Source organism: Anoplopoma fimbria, chromosome 17 (assembly GCF_027596085.1).
Source record: "Anoplopoma fimbria isolate UVic2021 breed Golden Eagle Sablefish chromosome 17, Afim_UVic_2022, whole genome shotgun sequence".
Taxonomy (NCBI): Eukaryota; Metazoa; Chordata; class Actinopteri; order Perciformes; family Anoplopomatidae; genus Anoplopoma; species Anoplopoma fimbria.
In genome coordinates, this window is record NC_072465.1 from 8179171 (window position 1) to 8200597 (window position 21427).

Consider the following 21427-nt stretch of genomic DNA (forward strand, 5'->3'; position numbering starts at 1 on the left):
TGTGCAAAAAAAAAAAAAACACACACACACACACACACACACACACACACACACACACACACACACACACACACACACACAGGGAGGAAGCCTCGCCCTCAACACCACTAACCCTCTCCCCCACACACACACACACACACACACACACATCTTTAATTCGTCTCAAATATTGGTCTGCCTCCTCATCTCTCGCTGTGCGTCCATGCGCGACGGATCCCACCGACATTTTCCACCGCAGGATTAACTGTGTAGCGCGACGGGCTGCTCTGCCTCAGTGCACCTAAAGGGCCTGACCCCGAGGTGTGTGTGTGTGTGTGTGTGTGTGTGTGTGTGTGTGTGTGTGTGTGTGTGCGCGTGAAGAGGTGGCCAGCAGGACGCTCCTTAAAAGGCTATTAGATCCTTACTGCTTATCACGAGTGGGCGTGCAACTAAATCATCTGCCTTGCTCCCCGTTGTCATAGGACTAAAGGCGGAAAAAAGCTTGTTTTCCGGAATAATTAATCCTACTTGTTGGCATAATAATATTGAGGAGAACACGTTGCTAGGCGCCTGGAGTGTTTCCCCGATGAGCCGTCGTCTCTGACAGGTGGGCCGCCACTGATGGAGATCATCCTCTAGTTTAGCTTCCTGCCTGCAGGACCTTCCGATTGCATTACAACCACGCCACACTCTCTGGAGAAGGAGATTGGATTCAGACTGTAGAGCGTGCATTTTAATGCGTCCTGTGTGTGTGTGTGTGTGTGTGTGTGTGTGTGTGTGTGTGTGTGTGTGTGTGTGTGTGTGTGTGTGTTTGCGCACAAAGCTGCGTGCGTGTTCCAGGGCGCGTCTTGAAGCAGAGCCAAGCCCGGTTACCATGCCTACATGTCTTTTTTTGTGCGAGCCAAGAGACACTGGGTTTATCTTAACGAGTTCATTTTCAAGCTTATGTTTGCCTCCATGCTCTCTGTCAGCTGTGTACACACTCTAAACAGCCACGGAGCAGCGGCCTTCTCCATTGCTAAAAGTCACTTGGGTGAAATAGCTTATTGATTCTTGGGGGGAAACATGATTAAATTGAGGTCTAAGTGGACACTTCATCTGAACTTGTCCACAGGAGAGAATAGGGAAGTATAGGAGCCAGTCTGCTTTTGTCCGGGTTCTGATCTCATACTATTCCCTCTTTGATGTGGGTAAATTAATTGCCTTCCATTTTTTTGTGTTAGAAATAGATTGTTACATTTATGTTAACTTCCAATTTTAATTGAAAAAAATGGGGCTACACATTTTTTGTTAAACATATAGTCTAAAAAACTTTATTAGTCAGTGAGAATTATGTTTTATTAGTCTTGAAGATCAAAATAATTTGACTGCTCTTTTACATCTTGAACTTATTATAAAGACGTGCTTTCACTGACAGTACTCATGGTGATTTTGTGCAGCCTTGTGAGAGGCACAGTGTTTGTAAAAGTGGCTTTGGCTCTGCTTTCTGTACAGGTGTCATGCAGCCAGAGACGGAACAGACGTTGTTGTGCACATTGTGTTCAGTAGGTGTGCTAATCAGGAGTAGAGATCCCCTGATCGCTGCCATGATCACCGAGCGCACCATCTGTGGTGCTCTGATGGCCGGCAGTCTGGCTGAGAGAACCGGATAACAGTCTGGTCTCAGTCTCTCCATGTCCTCAAAGGACTTCAGTCGGCTCTGCTGTCTTGAAAAAAAACCTGGAACCACTCAGCACTTGCCTCGCTGACACCTCTTAAGCTACGCCACCATTAGAATAGTAAACATTTCAGATCGACCACATAACGTGTGCAGCCCCCTGGCGGATGTATTTTTTTAATTTATCCGTTTAAAGACATGTGTTGTTTGATCTGTTTTTCTGAAGTGTGCCGCGCTGAATAAATCAGCTGTCAACGCCAATCTGGAAATAATTGAGGAGACTGTTAAAGTGCCACGCATAATGGAGAATTGCGGATGCATGTGGGCAATTTGGTCGCCGGAATTTCAGCCTGTTTTTCATTTGCAGTCACAGGTCATAAACGGCACCAGTCGCATATCTGGTTCTTGCAGAGTTCAAATTGTTCACGGTGGAATTCCTACGAAACTGCAACCTGACATAAGCACACGCATGTACGCACACGCTCATGTAGAGCGCTGCAGTGAATCGTCTCCACGACGCATCAGCCCAGGACAACTTTTCATCAAATGCCTAAGCGATCGGTGGGAAGATGGGGGCATGGTAACTTATAAAAACCATACACAGAAATGCATTGGTTTTCATATTGATTCAGAGCTCAGAGAATAAAGCACATGGTATCAGCCAAAGGCAGGCTGGCCTGCTTCTGTCTGCCAGGTTAGAGGCTTATTGACCGTTTTTTGACAGACTGAGCAGCAGACGTCTTTTTCTGTGGAACGGGCTATGTGCCCAAAGTTCAATTAAAAGCGTCACACTGTGTGTGTTGAGCATATTTGCCGAATGTCGGGAAAAGTATGAATCATTCTCCGTGCCACCTCAGCAATTTGCTTGTCCTTCAGGGACCTCAATAACTTCAAAGAACTAATTTTCTTTAAATTCCCTTGATGCTTCAACATTTGTCTTGACCTGACAGGTTGAAGGAGATTTGTTGGTGTCACGTGAGCTACATTTCGAGGTTGTTTTTCAGGGCCATGAACTGTTACCACCTGCATTTTCTCTTTCTCTGCTCTCAAAGCATAAAGTATGTGTGTGTGTGTGTGTGTGGGGGGGAGCAACATGACTTTAAACGCTCTGTGCTTTCCTCTCATTCGGCCCGGTCTCGCCTGAGGGGGTGGTGGGGCAGCAGGTCAAGAGAGCATTATTTTAATTCCAGTGACACAATACGGCTGCAGACCTCCATCTTGTCGTGTTCCGATAACATTTAGTGATTGCTGCTTGAGGGAGATAAGAGATGTGTCATAAATTAAAGGTGACAGCGCAGTGAGTGGGGTTATCTCATTTTTAAACTGAATTTGTCCACAAATCAAGTGCCGGTGAAGAACGGTGACAAACAGCAGAAAAAGAAGAAGCCATTCGGAATTTACGAGGGTTTATTGAGTTGCGCGAACTGCTTAAACTTTCTCCCTGACATCCTCAATGGCATTTTAACAATTGGATCAGAGTGTGAATAAATGTTTGCCTTCTTGCCTCCGTAAGTCATGTCCAAAATCAGTGAATCAACTGGGCTGGAAGTGCGAGTGAGCCAGGGGGATGGTAGAGAGAGAGGAAGAGGCTTTTCCCCGGGGCAGTGCCCAGGACAATGTCAGGTCTGTCTGGCCCGGGTGCTTGAACACTAAGCTTTTCGGAACTGGCAGCCTGCCCCGGTACCTACCCATCTCCTCCGGCGTCCAGAGCTGTCCAGCCCCGGAGCACTAAGCGTTTGTGCAAAGTTCATAAGGCGTCCCTCTTGTTTGTGTGGCCATAATGGCAGCTCCATCCTGTTGTAGCTCAAAGAGGGCTTATGGGCTCCGAGGGCCCTGCGTGCTGGCGCTGCAGAGCCGTGTGAGTGTTCTCAGTTTCTGACTTTGGCTGACTGCTCTCATTATGAAAGACCAGTGTCCCCTCCACCACCACCACCACCACCACCACCACCACCTACAGCGCCGAATCTCAGCCGCCAGTATCAGAACCATTGCGTTCTTCGCCTGCCTTTTAAACCCAATTTGCTCAATGGAAACCTGAAGTTAGGATACATAAATAGTCAAATAGCGAGCAAAGAAAGATGCAAATTAAATCAAGCAGATTTATAATGAATATATCAGGAAAGGCATGCAGTGTACTTTAAATGTAATAAGTCGGTTGAAAATCATTTTAAATTTAAATTGCCCATAACAAGCTACTAAATGACTACATATACGTGTCCAGTCCTATAAATGGTACACAATCTCACAATTTCCCAACTGTCAGCATTTGTGAGGCCCGAGTGATAATAACCTTGTTATTTGCGGCTGCGATTCCCGTGGAAGCAGCCTCGCCTCGCCTTTGGTTGGTTCTCCTACCGCGGTTACGACCCGCATCAGCATAATTCAAGCATGACCCTCCTCCCCCCTTTCATTTTCTGCCTTTCTCCCTGTTAAAACCCCAAGTCTCAGACTGGGGTCCACACCATACATCATCCAGACTGGGGGGCGCTTCCTCCCTTCCCCCCTTAATGTGTCGTGGGAGAGGGACTGCGTTTTTTTTTTTCTGTGTGTGTGTGTGTGTTTTTGTGTGTGTGTTGTTAGGTTCTTATCGACAGTCTCAGCACTCCCTGTGCACTGAGCTTTCCCCTGACATGTCAACCAGCCTCCACTCCAAGTCCGTCTGTATAGTCTGGGAGTCGGGTCTCTGTGCACCAGCGCGGAACAATCAAGAGCCCCCTCGAATCCGGCTCGCATACTAGAAATCATAGATTTTTTCGATCCAAAATCCCCTTCAACGGTAGGAAGAGAGGAGCAAATGCTGAGCGACAATCTCTCGGCAGCATTAGCAATTAAGGAGATTGTCACCGGCTGACAGAAGAAGATTGCGGCAAACAGATTTTCACACAGCAGGCGATCTATTCCCCCGCACTGTAAACTCTGCATATTCATCCTACAGTCGATCATTACAAATAAACACTTTTCTCAGTGCCGCTTTCAGGTGCAGCGAGCGTCTTTCATGAATGACACTGAAGGGAAGTGGGGAGCAAGATGGAACTTGCATTCCTCCACTCTTTTTTTGTACGCCCCCGGTGAATAGCCTTTGGATGGGGCTTTGTGGGAATGATTGTCAGTGGCTTAATGAGTGTCTAAGCCAAGCTAGGAGCTTTGGCAACACATGTAGCTACAGTGCCTTAGTTCCCTTCTCCGTCTCCAGCGGGTATGACGTAGAACGGGCCCGGCTCTCTCCATGTTTCTGCAAATTTGATTTTGACCTTACTCGCGGTTTTCCCTTTTCTTGTGGATGGTATTACCTGGAAAGGAACGGTTGCTCCTTTCATGGGGACCAGAGCTGAGAATGAGGTGGAATCTTGTAAGTAGCTCGTAGTATCGAGGGACGTCTGTAAAAAGCTGTGGTAGCAGATTTGATTCAAGCATGTTTTGGTCTTTCCATGTGCAGGGGACACTCTGGGATACAGCCAGTAGATTTTTTATTAGATTTAGTTTTACAAGAACTTTCGATTTACATTGCTTTTTTTCCAGTTTTTTGTAAATGCAATATACTTAAATGTGTATATTGTAGAAAAACCTGCCATTTCCGCTTTTTTATTCACAATTTATTCTTTCTCTCAGACCACACCAACCAGGGTCGCTTTTAAATTTAACTCAATGACTAAACAGAGTCTTCCAAACTCCAAATAACTGTCCAAGGAAAAGATCAACGATGTTTATAACGATGAAAATATTTACTCCATGAGACGTTCTTGTCTTATTTACCAAGAAGTCTGACAAACAGCTGAGTAGGCTGATACATGATTTGTTGAACATTCACAAGTGCTTGATGGGAGATGTGAGACATGGTAAAAGTACTGTAGTATAAGCAGCCCTAAATTTGGAATCGTGCTATTTATTGTAAGTAGGCAAAGCATGGTAAGATAATACTTCCTATAGGTGATTTAAGCTGTAATAATGGAACATAATTATTCTGTTCATTGATTCAACAAACAAACCAGTGAGATTAGACATACTAGATGAATACATATTTACACCAGCTGGCGACACCAGGTCATTGATCTAGATTAAAGCTTTTTTGTTCGTTCCACAGGATGAATTTAAACACATACTAAACTATTCTGAAGTCATGTGTTTAGGCGTTTAGGTTTTAGGACAATTTATAAATAGTATTTCAGTGTAATTTCTGGAACACTCGCTAAACAAATACAGATCCACGTTCACTAACTGTAAGCACATTCTGCTTCCTGCCAAAGCAAATTTACATCAAACGACCTCCAGGTGCATCACTATGGACCCACAAACAGCTCTATTTACATTCATTGTGGACTGAATATCCACAGTATGATGATATGTAACCTGAAATATTCATATTATGCGAAAACTTTAAGTTATTGGTTAACAATTATTACATTGAATTTCTCATCTACAGGGTAAAATATTAAAGTTAATTGTCTTGAGACATTAGATGTGCATTCATTTTGAATGTTGAACACATTAATGGTTGGCTTTTTAAGCTACAGTATGAGCTGCTTTGCAATGTATTGTATATGTGTAAGTATCTGTGAGTGAATCCAGAATCATTTATTTTAGTGGTTTACTGCCTTAAGAGAATTTTGTCAAAAGCAGGTAATGGAACATGGACAAAGTTTTTAATACAATTTCTAACATTTTAGAGCAGAAAATGGACAGAACCAGAAAGCAGAACATTGATGCCCCCTCTCTGTCTCTCCTGTCTTGTCCGAGCTGTTGCTTGGTAACAAAATGTGTGCATTTAGAACAAAAAGTGAGTCAAATCTAGCCTTAGTTTATTAGGTACTCCTAGAAAAAAATCCTCAAAAATGAAGGTTAGAATGTTAACTTTTGTAAGGAGACGTGTCGTTCAAATGCATGGTCATTTTGGAGAATGTAATTTGTGCCGCCCTTGAACTGTCGGTATAATGGTGTTCAGTATAACACACTACGATTCGACAGCTAAACAAACTGCAGCCTGCATGATGAAAATTATATAATCATAACAATAATGGATTTATTGCAGAACTGTTGGCTAAGACTGCATTCATTTTGGTGTACCTAATAAACTAGATAATGTAATGACTTAATATGATTGAGTTCATTGTTGTAGCATCTTTAGAGCATCCATTTAGAATAGTGCTATTTTGCCTTGTCAGATTTGAAAGTCTTGAATCTGGAGTGTCTGGTCTTGAGCTCATTCCACTGGATTTGTCTCAACACAGCCTCAGCCCGACCCTATGAAGTGATGGAGAGGCACAGGAACTGGGCCACATATCCGACAGCTGTGTCAAACAGCTTACCCAAAGTAACGCTGTCCAGATGCTCCGCTCTAGCACGGAACAGGAAATTCAAATGCTGAATTACAGTCAGCAGGGAAACTCCCATTTTGCAGGCTGAAATTATGATTTTGACTGCATGTATATTAGACACCTGAAGTGATGTAACAAAAATTGGATGAAGGTGTTTCTGCAAAAATGTGATTCTGCTGCTGCTCAGTGCGTGCTGTATAGGGACATTAGAAATTCCTGGTTGTTTGGGGGAAAATAAATTTCTTCTTGGTCTGATGGAGGTGAGGTTTGGGGATATATATATATAAGAGCCATCAATCATGTCTTGCTGTGGCACAGTTTCATCTGGGGAAATTGCCAGCATCAGTCAGACGAGGGGAATGACTGTGGAGTGGAGCACGCTGTGTTAGCTCACACAAAATAATATTCCATTCCCTGCAGTCCGGCTTGTGAATTCATCTCTCTGCCGGCTACTCGGCGAGGATCACACACTAATGTGATTATTGTCCTGGGCAAGGGCCCACTCCTGGGGGACTTCAAAGAGAGCAGATCAGAGAGAAAATGAGAAAAAAAGCCGTAAGCTGCGATGTGCACAGGTGCAGTGCACTTTTCAGAGACCCTTTTTTTTTGTTGCTTTAAACGTATTAACAGGTTCAAAGTGAGGACTTTGATAGCACCTGGTTTGCAGTTCTAGTCTACATACAGTAGCAAATACATTCTGCATGATTTCTTATCATGTCATGTGACGCGTTAGTGGTTTAGTTTTAGTGTTTTCAATCAGCATACAAAAGACTAGAACTTTAAGGCATATAATAATGAGAATGCTCAATTAATTGTTGTTTTTTTGGGGGGCAAATTTTTATTGATTTACCTGATTTCCCCCTTTTGCATTCATTATAGAGATATTACGTGTGGGAATTGAGTGAAGTATTGTGTTGACATTGAAGAACACATCTATTTGCTAACTTCAGTCAGCTGGAATATTCAATCGTGTGGTTTTCCTAGAATTCAAATGCTGATGCTGTGTTGTGACGCGTTATATATTTTACAGCGACAACAGTAGCAATGGCGGAGACTACAACGTATTGGCTGTTCACGTTACACTAGTGTTTTGGTAGGTAGAGAAAAAATGGATTCAGAAATATTTTAATCGATTAATAAATCTTATGAACGCATCATCCTTATCATGGAGGATTGTATCATGAGATTTTTTCAAGATCGTTTTATCGCCCAGCCCTAATGTGGAGACATAACTGTAGGTTTTTGTCAGTACAGTTTTCATTGCTGTACGGCCTGATTACCCTGTGCACAACTCATATTTTACAGAGACAAACAGCTTTCAGACACACAAAAGAGCAGCTAATTAGGCGCCGGGGAGCCTCATTGCTCTTTGTTCAAGAAAAAAAACAAAAAGCTTTCAGAAAAGTGCCCATTAATGACAAGACGGAAACCTCTAGTGGTTGGAAACCTCTTCAGTTGTTTGTGCATTTGATTTCAAGTGAACTGCATCATACATTCCCTTGTTCGTGATCATCATCCTGTAGTACTGTATGTGGTAACGTAAGGCTCTGAGGGGTCATTGCAGGTTAGACGTGGCGTATCACACTATTCCCCCAGTGAGGAGGGTTCATCTCGGGTCGTTCTTATTAGTTCACATAGAACACAGGGGGCCACGGACCCCACAGTTCATCAGTGCAGATGCTCTATATCGTTCACAGACTGAGCCTCATTCCTCCACACCTGAGAGCTTTCCTCCAGCCTCCAGCCTCCAACTTCCTCCTGCCCCCCCACCACCACCACCACCACCGGGCTCCAGTCCCCTCATCCCGTTAAAGCCACAGACCCCTGAAATATTAATGCTGGGATAATTGAACTGCCATGCTTTCTGAAGTGCAGTAAGATCGAGCCAAATCTCAATTAGGCAAGCATATTATCTAATATTGCTCCCACTTCCTAATCTCATTTAGCGACTTGTTTCTGTTTCTTTTTTTTTTCTCCCGCTACTGATATTTTAATAATAGATGAATTGCATGGCCAAGCAAGTAGAACATGGATTGTGTGAATCATTGCCAAAGGTCAGAATACAATCTATTTCAAGTGGGGGAATGTAAATCTAGTCTGAACACAGAGGGGAAATTAATTTCTACTTTACAAATAAAACAAAAATCTGCCACTTACACAAGCTCTGTGTTTCAACGAGAGCTATGCAGGACGTCAGACCCGCAAGCTAAATGAGCTATTGATTGGACAAAAGAAGAACAAAACGAGGAGCGAAGAAGCCGTGCTCATTACACACATCAGAAGCAACGCGAGTCAATCGGCGCTTAGTGTTAATCAGTTCGGCCTTTTGTCTTAATTGTTCTTGAGTGATCAAGTGGGAATCAGTGTGGAGGCATTATCGGGACTGCGTGAGGGGAGTGTGGGGCTGCCGTCCCCCCCGTCTCAGGTCTTTTAACGAAGAGAATATTTTAATCCAGCCTGACAGGACGAGGATCTGCTTAATCCTATTACAGGCTTGCACATTAAACTACAGTAGGCCCACACTTCTCTGCCTGTTGTCTTTGTGTGAGAAAGAAGCAGATGGTGCCAGCTCAAGAGCCTACTGTAGTGAACTTTGAATGGCTCCGCTTGGACCCCACCCCGTTACTAGACAACACAGCCACAAGTGTGGGGAATGCTGGAGGAAACGGCTTGTTGTTGTGCTATTTATTTCCTTGAAATCTCATTCATGTGATCCTTACAGCGTGGGTTCCATTTTATATATGTGTGTATGTGTTTATGGTTCATAGTTAAGGTGAAACGCCGCACCAGATGGCCGAACCATACGAGTCAAGAAACAGAGAAGAGCTTGCCAATTGTACTGTAAAAGTGTGCCAAAATCAGTGGAGGCTGCACAATCATCGGGGACACAGTTTCCAATAGCTTGAGGAAAGCTGAAAGACTCGAACAAGAGAATTGAAGTGCAATAGGGCAGGGCGATATAACCAGTACTAGCCATAGAGTATTTTCTTGATAAGAAAAAAAGAAAAGTCACATTCTTAACATCGTACTTATATCCTTTCATTCAGAGACAAAGCTATTTCTAACCAATCGTATGCCATTTTTTTATGAACTGAAGAACCCACTTCCCTAAGTAAGTGCAGCAGGGGTTGATTTAGTCAGCTAAACACACCACATCTTGTTGTTTCGGTATCGAAAGTTGGTGAGATGAGTGCTTCCTCTGAGAGAACTCTTTCTAGTCAGACACAAACTGCTACTAAGTGTAAAGCCCTGTGAAACACCAGGCAAGAAGACACCAGTGTTGTGGCAATACTGTGACTAAGCCAAGTTTTTCACTCATTGATAACAGTTCGTATCGGGGCTCGTCTGCAAAAGGCCGACATGAAACCAGATTTAGATAGGTGATTTTTTCTCCTGTTAACTAAGACAGGAAATACCACAAACTACATGCATCGCCCTCCAATAAAGCAAGAGCAAGCCAGCAATTAGACCCATCCCTGAGAGCGACACCATTGCAACCAATTGGAACGTTATGATGTGCTGTTACTTCATTAACAGATACATCACACATGTTTTTTACTATTTTAATGCAATTTGGACTGGCGCCAACAGATGTTGCCATACAAGAGGGGATTTTAACTGATACATAACTGACCCAAGATACAAGCTTCCTGGCTGTAAACATTTCACACTTTGGGATGTAAGTGTTTAGACAAACAAGTTAAAGATAATTATTTTTTGCTCATATAAATGTATATTGACTGCTATGAAAAAAATTAGCTCCATCAATTTTGTTGCCATGCCACCCAGCTTTAAGGTGACGCTATTTACCCAGCATGGAGCTCATGACAAGATTTGGGAAAATTGGAAGTTTGAAAAGGCATTGAAGTGTCACTTTTGTATATGTCAACATGGACCCTATCCTCCTATGTTTTTAGGTCTAAGTGACTCATGGAGACAGTTTTTGAAACTGGTCTAGTATTCAGGGAGAACCTTGTAACTGGCAGCCGCTAAATGGGCTGCATTATAAGAAGTGTCTGACAACCTTATGGAAAGGACTCCACAGAGAAATTAAACCTTTTTCTTTACAATTTGCTTGATGAGGTTCGATTGTCCATTTGTTTAACTATGTCTCACTCAAGGAAAAGTCTCTTTCTGAAATCTAGTGAGTGGTGAAGTGGTGAAGAGAGGAATGCCGGCGTTGTCAGAGTTTGTTGTGTTGGAGTACAGAAAGAGTAGCTTGGGGAAGATTTTCAAGGTCATGGTTTAATATTTATCTGATTTCGACAAATTGGATGCGATGAGAGACTTTTCCTTGAACAAGACTTGGTTAGACACAAACAGGACAACATGAAACTGGTTATATTTCTCTGTAGGGTCCTTTACATAATGTTGTTGACACTTATAATAACAATCTGAGCCTGTCAGTGACAAAAACAAGCACTTTTAGTGGACCTATGACGGTGGGAGTTTGCCCCATAGGATTACATTGCATCCCATTTTACGGCTAGCTGCTGCAGCCTTCTCCTTCAATACTGGCATTTGAAGAATTGTTATCCCCATTAGTCACTTAGACACAAATACATGGGGAAATAGGATCCTAGTTAAAAACTACTAAAGTTACACTTCAATGATGATGGGAAAAATTAGGTTACAAAGCCTTTGTACCAAATTGGTCTACATTCGAAAGTTTGTGTTGTTGTTGACAAGGAAGAAGTTTGTCGGAGAATGCTCTACATCTGTCATTCAGAGAAAGCTTTAAAGTACCGAGGCAGATCTCACTTGGCCCACATGACTTCAGTCCCCTCTCTGTGCCCCCTCCACCGCAGAGCTTCTGTCCCCCCCGAGCCTCGGCTAAGTAAGGTTAGGGTTCATATTGGCCTTCCCACAGTGAGCAGCTTTTAACCTCCTGCCAGCTTCATCAATCTCAGGCTGGTGTGATCGCTGCTGAAAGGGGCGGGGATTAGGAACAGCCTGCCGTCTGTAAATCAGGAGAGCTTGAAGGGGGCCCCTCTCGTGTGCACCATATAGGTCCGGTAGGCACAGTACCCCATGAATGTAGACATCATCACTTGCAGCAGTTAAACCCCGAGAGCGCACCTCCCGCGACCAGATGGCCGAGCTGGTTCTCAATAAATGTTTAACGAGGGGAGAACAAATTAAATCAGAAGGCAAATTCCCGAGCACAGTTTGAACAATGTAATCCATCTAAGGTAGTGTTAGGTTAGTAAAGGATTTTGGCCAGCACAATAGGACAATGAGAAAACAATGTCTTGTGGGGATTGTAACCCCCCCTACTCCCTCTCCTCTAAACCAGGCCAATCTTACAAACAAAGCACAAGCCAATTAGCACAAAGGCTTACCTTTTGACTTTAATCTGTTGTTTAGTAACATAAATCACCATGTCTGGGAAAAACTGAAACAAAGGAAAGCCAAAGGCATTTTTTTTCTGAATGACTTAGAACTCTGAGACACCAATTTTCAGTTGGAAATAAAGTCAATAGGCCTGAATTGTGATTGAGCAGAGTGGGTTTCTATAATGTACAGCATACTCAAGAGTCTGGAGCCTTGTCGGTGGGTGGGGCAGGGGTCACAGTGGTTCAGAAAGCCCGTATTGAGTCACCGACAGAGTTAATACCATTAACATGAGGAATGGTTGGAAAGTTCAGAGTGCACGTTCATCTGGGAACAGATCTGCACGGAATGAATGGAATCGACTCTCTTGTCCTTTGGTCAATTATTTAATTGCATCCCTTGAACAGGAGTTTGGCCCCTTAGTGTTTCCTATTGAATGTGTTAAAGTGAAAAAAATAAATGTTCTTTTAACTCTTTGAGATCACAACCCAGGTCAATTTCTGCCCCTATTTAACAATAGATGCAAAGAGAATTTACAAAAATCCCCCCAAAAAATCCAATCATCTATTTTCCTGTAAAATATAATATACAATCTGATTACGCAAGCAAGTACTGACCATTTTCAACCAATAATATCATGACATCCATCCATCAATCAATCTTTCAGATCAATCAGATCAAAACTTTAGTGACAAGGGAGATGTATGTGTGTGTTTAGCCAGGGCAAAGATGCTCCATAACAAGGATAATTTGCCAATGGTTAAAAATGGTATATACTTCATATATATATATATATATATATATATATATATATATATATATATGTGTGTGTGTGTGCAGATTTGCCCGGTTGGATGACATTGCAGCCCATTTTTCCGGAATTACTGGAAGTTACACTTTAATGATGATGGGAATAATTAGGTTACAATGCCCTTGTATCAAATTGGTCTACATTTGAAAGTGATTTACTGTTGTTGTTGTTGACAAGAAAGAGTTGCTCTAATAAATCTATGTTAGCCTCCCCCCTACATGCCTTCACCTTGTTTGGAGGTGTTCTAAAATGTCTCGTGGACGGATGAAAGTATATTGGGTTATATTTGCATAATGTATTTATATGTGCTATTGCTAACATTAGATATTTACACAGCTAACACCCACATTTACAATTACGAAAAGTAGTTAGCTAAGGCAGATCTCACAACAGAGTGTTGCTGTGTTGGGTAAAGGTCTCAGACATAGTTAATTTTCTGTGTTTTGAAGATATGTGGCTTGTGAAAAATGAGTTTAATATTTACTCCGGTGACTAAGGGGCAAAAGAATCAGTCATGATTATCTTGTAACTGCAAGGTGCCCAGTGTCAACGAGTGATTTGTCAAAGTACAAAAGCTAAAGATGCTCTAACTTCTGTTTCGCTGGGACTTAAAGGCAGCAAGAAAAGAAGCCAGTTTGATTCAAGCACTATTGTGAACTGCGAGCTCCTTTCTAGACATTGCACAGCTGGTTGAGCGCACACTAGCTATTGTACATGCCCTTTCAACACTAATACAGTAATTGCAATTGCTCGACTCTATCTTGTTTTACATGAACACCAGCAACACTTCCTATAGACCGGCAGCCTTATGGTTTCTCTTAAACTCTAAAGTTTTTGCCATTACTTCTCTTGTTGTTATTATGGTGTTTGCTGGCTGTTCAGCTAATTACTCCAGCGTGACCCACTGAGCTGAGTCCCAGCCAACACGAGGAAGACTAATGAACTGACACCCCAGAGTGTAGCTGCAGACACTGGGATTCCCACACATCGCTCCTCTCCGTCCTCCTCCCTCCTCCAGCTCTGCACTCTGGACCGATCATGTGCTAATCATGGTCCAGACTCCGGTCTGTTAGCTGGAAAATGATCCAGTGCTCTGTACTCTGCAGCCAGTCAGTGTGTGAGTGCAGACAGCTTACTCTCACTGACTGTTAACTATGTGTGCCATTTATGGCACGCACCCCTCAGGCAGCAATATTTGCTGCAATAAAACGGAAATTGTGTAGCTGCATTGTTAATCGCTTTGAGTCATTGTTATCGGAATCGTGCAGGCACAGATGAAAGCAGCACCCCTATTATATAGGCTGAATAGTATCTTAACTTTGATGGTGATTTTGATTTGAAACTTGGCTTGGTTTCCCCACCCAATGCTTAACATCTGCCATGCATTAATAAATCCACAGGCCCCTTCTTATTTATTTATTTACAATGTCACACGGAAAATACACTCTTCCACCGACATCAAACTACAAAACAAGCTGAGTCCCAAGGGGAAGGGGATGATGGGAGGCCTTTATGTGAATATTTCTTTGTCGCAGCAAAATTTGAACTGGCGCAGATCAAGAGTCCCTGTTGATGCGAATGAAAATGTGTGGCGCGCCTGGTTATGCCTGGCTGAGAAGAGAGCAGTCAGGCTCCCTGGTCACGGGGGATTTGTTGTGTTTGGGGTTTGCCTTTTTCTGTCTGCCAACGCGTGGGTGGATTCATGGGGCCTCTTCCGTCTGTGCTTCTCTCACAGGTACCGCATCTTCGGAGCGCCAGCGATATGCACTGAGGATCGAGTAGGAGAGAGCACTTGTTTCCTGAGGACGTCTGAGATTCAAGGAGAAACCATGAGGCTGCAGCAGAGGAGTCCGGGATTGGTGGCCGTGCTGGTCTTCATCACCTGTGTTTGTGCCTTTTATACGACTACAGCCATCGACATCCCACTGGAGGGTGAGTGCCGTCTTGGGTTATGCAGGAGGGCTTGCATTTGTTGCAATGATAGCAGTAGTAAAAATGTACTTTGCAGTACTTTGCAGTTTTTATAGCAACAACTTCCTATCAAAGAAAAGGAGACACTGTTTCTGCAAAGACAACTTTAAATTTACACCACAAACAAAATGTCCATTCACTTCCATTATGTTGAAGTGAAGGCATACATTCAAGAGAAAGATATCTCAAAATCTGCAACCAAAATGATCAGTAAAGATGGGGAGATAACTAAAGCGCTACATTAGAAAGTCATTTTTCTCCTAACTTGGGTGAACTGACCCTTTAAAATGTTGCTTGTACACTTGACTTGAATGTTCTCTTGCTGCTTTCAAAATGTGAGTCAACTGAACTATACCTAAAAAAATCATTTTTTCCATCATGTATTTTTCCTTTAAACTACAACAGAAATCATAAAAGGGTTTCTAGAGTGTTTAACCCAACATCCGGGTCTGTAAAGTAAAGCCAATATGGAAGTGCCTCAAACTTGCATTCTTTCTAATGGCCATCAGGGGGCGACTCCTCTGGTTGCAAAAATAAGTAAGTTTGTATAGAAGTCTATGAGAAAATGACCCTACTTCTCACTTGATTTACATTGTAAACATGAGTTTATGGTCTCAATCTCTAGTGTCAAGGCTTCTTCAATGCAGCATGATGTTCATTTAGTAAATGATGTTCCCATTAGAGTAAAATAGACCATAAAGCAGGGTATGCTTTAATGCATGGCTACCTTGGGATTGACAGGTTGCTACCATTGCGTTGTCTGGTCTGAGAGTTTCCTGTCATTTTAACCTAGAACTTAAACCCTTCCACAGTGTGTGTTCAGTTAACAAGACGATTTGTAATCATTTTCGTCGCCTAAAATCCACCCTCTTGGGTCAATTTTGGTTAGCTGGATAGCGAAGATGGCAAAGGCCAAAATGCCAAACACGACACTTCAAAACAGCAGTCCACAAACCAACGGGTGACATACTGGGCTCTACAACCACTCCGTATATACAGTCTATGGTTTTAACCCTCATGCAATGCATGCTGGGAAGTCTGCTCTTGTGCCGATAACTTTTGTTTAGATTAAATTACATTTGTTGCGTTTCTTGAACAATCAGCAACACATTCATTCAAATCCTAATGTCAAGTCAGAACACTTGATGGCCTCGTTATGAAATGGCTGTGAAAATGAAAAGCGTGTTATTAGGTAAATAATAAAAGAATGTTTGTTTTCATTCATGTGCTGTTTGATGTTTTACGGTGTAACAATTCAGCATGAATCGACTGAATTGTGAAGGAACAGACACTTACTTATCAAACACACTTTAAAAGCTAAGTGCAAACAGCCATTTATAAAGCAAGAAGATGCAGCGGAGTATGTAAAGAACAGGAGTCTTACAAAAGGAGTCTTAGAATTGTTAATGCCCATCTAAGGAGAACTTGTCCTTGGTTTATCTTGAAGTGCTTTTAACAGGAAGAAAAAGGTGTAGAATAATTTAGAGGCAGATGAATCACACCACGGACTGTTACAATCATCAAGCATTCTGTGAATTGAATATATTTACGGCTACTCTCTGCTTGAGTCAGTTTTTTTTTTTTGTCTCTTTTGTGTCGGAGCTGCATGTATCCCAGTTTCCTTGGAAACGCATATCAAACCTCTCCCTCTGAATTATTCAGAAATATCTCTTAAGGGCCTGATAAAGAACAGTTCAAACAGGTTTTTCAGAGAAGACAAAAGTATTTTGTTGATGTCGGAGTATCGTTTTAATTCAGTCCTCTGTTTTGCATTACTCATGTGTGTGTTCAAAAGGGTTTATGTAGAGAATGCCTGTGACATGAAGAGATTATTTGCAAACTGCTGACTGATTTTGCTTTGTTTATCCCCCCCTTGCTGCCATGGATTTTGTAGTTTTAGCTCATATAAACAGTAAGTTCACTCTGCCGTATCGTAGCTGGTATTAGTGACATCCTCTGCTCTCGTCTGTTAATCTGCTTGGCTCGCCGTTGAGCACAGCGGCAGCTTTACTTACAGCCATATGTGTTGGATCTGAATCTCATGTGTCATCAGTCATGACTCCATAATACTTGGCATTCTATTTCGTAGGACCCATGGCATGCCCTCGTTTCCCTTCACACTTGGTCACACAGTACTATTCATGCTCATCCTGTTGCGTTTGTTCCATGATTCTCACGTGTCACAACTCAAGACCACATGAGTTTTATGCCAAAATAAAACAAATCTAACAAAATTCTTTTAAATAGCAAACCATCAACTCTATTGACAAAATAACTTTTCTCAAAATAAGTCAAACTTGTGTTCTTTTCAGTATTGTATGACGTATAATGTTTTGGGATAGAACTCTGTATATAGAGACAGACATATAATCATAATTATCATAGCACGGTGGTTCCCAACCTCAGGGTTTTTCCTGCAGAGAGTCATTTTTTGGAACACCCTCCGAAGATGTTTTAGCCAGCGCCAAAGGGAAATTACCTCATCAAACAACTTTTGAACCAGCAGAACACAAATTTAAATACAACATCTTTGACTTTCTTTCGGTCTACTCCCCTCTCATCAATATGCAGCTTTGGCTGGATAAGCCAGCTAAGCTGCATTGTCTCGACTGGGCATGAAAGCTCCGCTGTGAAGCTATAGTGCTAACGGGATAACAGTTTTTCCCATCCAGAGTCGGGCTGTCCGGCTGTTTAACCCCGCTAGCCGGCTCCAAAACTGGCATCTCCATGTAGCTGGCAGAGCAGAAGTTGGTGGCATACACCTTTAACATTGGTTTGTAGTCTGTAGGTTTGTTGGTTTGTAGTCCGTAGGTTTGTTGGCTTGTTCATTTGTTCATGATATACTTTTTTGGGTTGGAGATAACAGCCAAATGCATACATTTATTATAAATATGGGTACACAGACTCATTGCCTTAATTGTACGGGGGTCGATCATGCCTACTGTGGTGCATAGTCAACCCCCAAAGGCTCATCCTGAGCCAGGGAAGACCCCTAAACCTGGGGGGCCAAGACCACCCAAGGGGCCCTAAGAAGAAAAGTGGTCACGATATGATTAAAGGGCTAAGAAAGAATAAAATAATACAATTCTATTCTTTCTTTTTTGTTTATTTCTGGAAAGTCTGGAAACTTTTACTATTCTGGAAGTCTGGAAACTTTTACTATTTCAAGCTTCTTAAAAGTAAAAAGTTGCTCTTCATTTGAACTGCTCACAAATATGTCTTCATTAAGGCTAAATTAAATAACCTGCGGTGAGGGGGTCACAAGTAGATATTGCTTCATTGTGAGGGGGTCACAAGTCCAAAAGGTTGGGAACCACTACTCGTAGTATCATACTTCTGAATTGCATGTGTGGTGTCTCTCACATTCCCATGCCTGTTTGTGTTTGTCACCCAGTTGAGCAGCTGCCCACCATCATGGCTCAGTCGCCCAGCTCTCTCATCGCCTTCCCGTTTGACGAGAGCTTCCCCATGACGTGTGAAGCCAAAGGGAACCCTGAGCCAGAGTGAGTACCGAGCCTTGCGTTGCTCCTAACGGGAGGAGGGAGAGAACGGAGAGTCAGACACACACCAACAAAAAAAACAACAGTTTGCCATCAACATGTTGCATGTGGTTTAGATCTTTTTGGAAAATGAGCCGTTTTTTAAGCTGAAGGACTTGACATTTCAATACCGCCTTTCTTCATGTAGATTCAGATGGACTAAGAATGGCCAGGAATTCGACCCCTCTCTAGACCCCCGGTTGATGAAAGAGGAGAATTCTGGGACCTTTGTGATACCCAATAATGGGAACCTTACAGAGTACCAGGGAACCTATCGCTGTTACGCCTCAAACAAACTGGGGACCGCCATATCGAAGGAGATTGAGTTCATTGTGCCCCGTGAGTAGCATACATCTGTGTGTGTGTGTGTGTGTGTGTGTGTGTGTGTGTGTGTGTGTGTGTGTGTGTGTGTGTGTGTGTGTGTGTGTGTGTGTGTGTGTGTGTGTGTGTGTGTGTGTGTGGTGCTCTGTTACAGTGCTTTCAAAGTGATTCAGGGCCAACAGTCGTGTGTAATGACTGCACCTCTCCATTGTGAGCCTCCCATTGTATTGGACGGGGCAGAAAGTCATTGAGGCTCCCCGAGCTCTCCACCCACTGCACCATCTCATCTACAGCACTGCATTGGATGAAAAATAAAAAAAAAAGCATGGAGTGTGATTCAGCCTCTCCATCATTTCCTTTGCTACATTTTACTTTTCCATTTTTGTTCCCAAACACAGTACATAAATTCTCAAAGAAAATCCTCTCCATGGGGGACTACGTTTGGCAGGGCTTCAGCCACTCAGCAGCGGTGACAAGCCACACACACAATAGTAGCAGTGATGTGTGTTTTGTTTCTGCTGGCCAACAAGTGAAAAAAATCCCAAAGAATTCAATCTACTGAATGAAACAAAGACTCCCACTATATCCAAGAATGCTATTACTGCCATCTTCTGGAAATGGAGAGAACTGCATGGTATATTTGATTCATTCATGCCTGTAGCTCACTGTAGGTTCTGTTTTTTTTTTCTAGATGTTCCGAAGTTCCCTAAAGAAACACTTGAACCTCTCGTGGTGGAGGAAGGCCAGCCTTTTATTTTACAATGTAATCCACCGAAAGGAATACCTCCCCTCCAGATCTACTGGATGACTATCAGTAAGTCATATTTATGATAAGTTTAAAAAACAAATGTATTTTTGTAATAATACGCCCTTTCATTCCCACCCAGGACCTGCTGTTTTTAGGTTTATTTAGAAATCAAAATATGTCAAGTTCTTCTAACCTCCTGAACCTTTATTTTCATTTTGCACACACATAAGACTGTATAAAATTCAAATCTTGAAAAAATATTAAATGTGTCAGGAGAGCTTCAAGAAGCCAGTGGCTTATACAATGGTCCTCCCCTCAACTTGATGAGAAACAAACAACAACAAAAAAGGGGTAAAAAGACAAAACAAAAGGAAGGATAAATAACCTTGATATCTCTTGATTAAGCCCATAAACCATCAGTCAGTACAAACTCATGATAAACAAACACTAATTGTTCAAACCAGCAGTTTGCTGTTACAGCAGGTTGAGATAGTTTTAACCGCTTTATATGCTTATAAAGCCTATAAAACCTCTACTGGTTTGTGTATCGATATATAAACCAGTAGTTTCTAACAATGCTACCCCCTCCACATGGTCACAAGATAAATGTGAGGGAAGGTGAGATCAATAATGGGGTACAAAATAAAATAAATAAATAAATTGTTGCACACATTTGTATTTTTGTGTGGACTTTACTGTAATCTTTGCATTTATTTTCAGAAACCCTTGGTTTACCTTTTGAAATGCATTGCATTTCATGAACTTAGCTCTTAATATTACTATTTTCTAAGTGGAATCTTAATCTAAAACGCAAATAGCAACTATACTGTCAGAGAAATGTAGTAATAGTACAATATTTCCCTCTGAAATATAGTGGAATAGAAGTATAAAGTTGCAAAACACTCAAGTAAAGAACAAGTACCTTAATATTGTACCTAAGAACGGTACTTGTTACATTCTACCACCACGCTCATGATGTAATATCTGCCTCCCTCTGTGCTCAGACCTCCAGCACATCGAGCAGGACGAGAGGGTGTCCATGGGCCTGAACGGAGACCTTTACTTCTCTCACGCCGTGGAGAAGGACAGCAGGAGGGACTACTGCTGCTTCGCCGCCTTCCCCAGAATACGCACCATCGTTCAGAAGAACGCCATGTCCGTCGTTGTGAAGACGAGTAGGTGTCACTTCAGCGTCTCCGTCTCTACACCCGAGTCTGTTTTCAGAGCACTGATCATTGCCAGTCGGGTTCACTGATGAGCCTGTATTCATAGCTGCACTTCAAAAGCCATCCAAGTGTCATACTGTCTTGTTTACGTGCGTCTCCTTGGTTTTATGTTGTGGTTTTGATCTTGGTGATGTTTGTCAGTGATCCACGCTGTCCTCATGTTCATTATCTTTAATTTTTTTGTCTCATCCACCTCCATTTCAGAAAACAGTGGCATGAGTCCTGAGGCTGGTAAGTTTGGAGCTTTTAGAACAAAACACACTTTAGCTGTGCGTCATCTGTAAACAGCTGTGTGTACGACGGCAGGTTTATGTGTACAAATGTATAGAATATGAAAGTGTAGCCGTCTGCTTTCTGTTCTACCGTCTGATTCTCTGCTATGCTTCCTCAGCTAATGCAATCCATGAGAGGAAACCCTCTCTTCTGATGCCCTCTGGTGGTGGCAGATCAGAGACACGGCTAGTCAAAGGAGAGGACCTGAAATTGGAATGCATTGCTGAGGGATTGTAAGTAATAAGTTTAAATATCG

At 42.4% G+C, this 21427-nt stretch overlaps 1 protein-coding gene across 1 annotated transcript in view; it reads left to right on the forward strand.

Annotated features, from left to right (window-relative positions):
• The window catches only part of chl1b (cell adhesion molecule L1-like b), a 68079-nt gene that overhangs the window by 20821 nt on the left and 25831 nt on the right, over nt 1–21427 (forward strand). Inside the window, exons 2-8 of the mRNA XM_054616370.1 lie at nt 14829–15025; nt 18459–18567; nt 18752–18942; nt 19616–19738; nt 20677–20847; nt 21103–21129; nt 21290–21404. Of these exons, the coding sequence (XP_054472345.1) occupies nt 14923–15025; nt 18459–18567; nt 18752–18942; nt 19616–19738; nt 20677–20847; nt 21103–21129; nt 21290–21404 (839 nt within the window). The 5' untranslated portion in view covers nt 14829–14922. The remainder of the gene's footprint in view (nt 1–14828; nt 15026–18458; nt 18568–18751; nt 18943–19615; nt 19739–20676; nt 20848–21102; nt 21130–21289; nt 21405–21427) is intronic.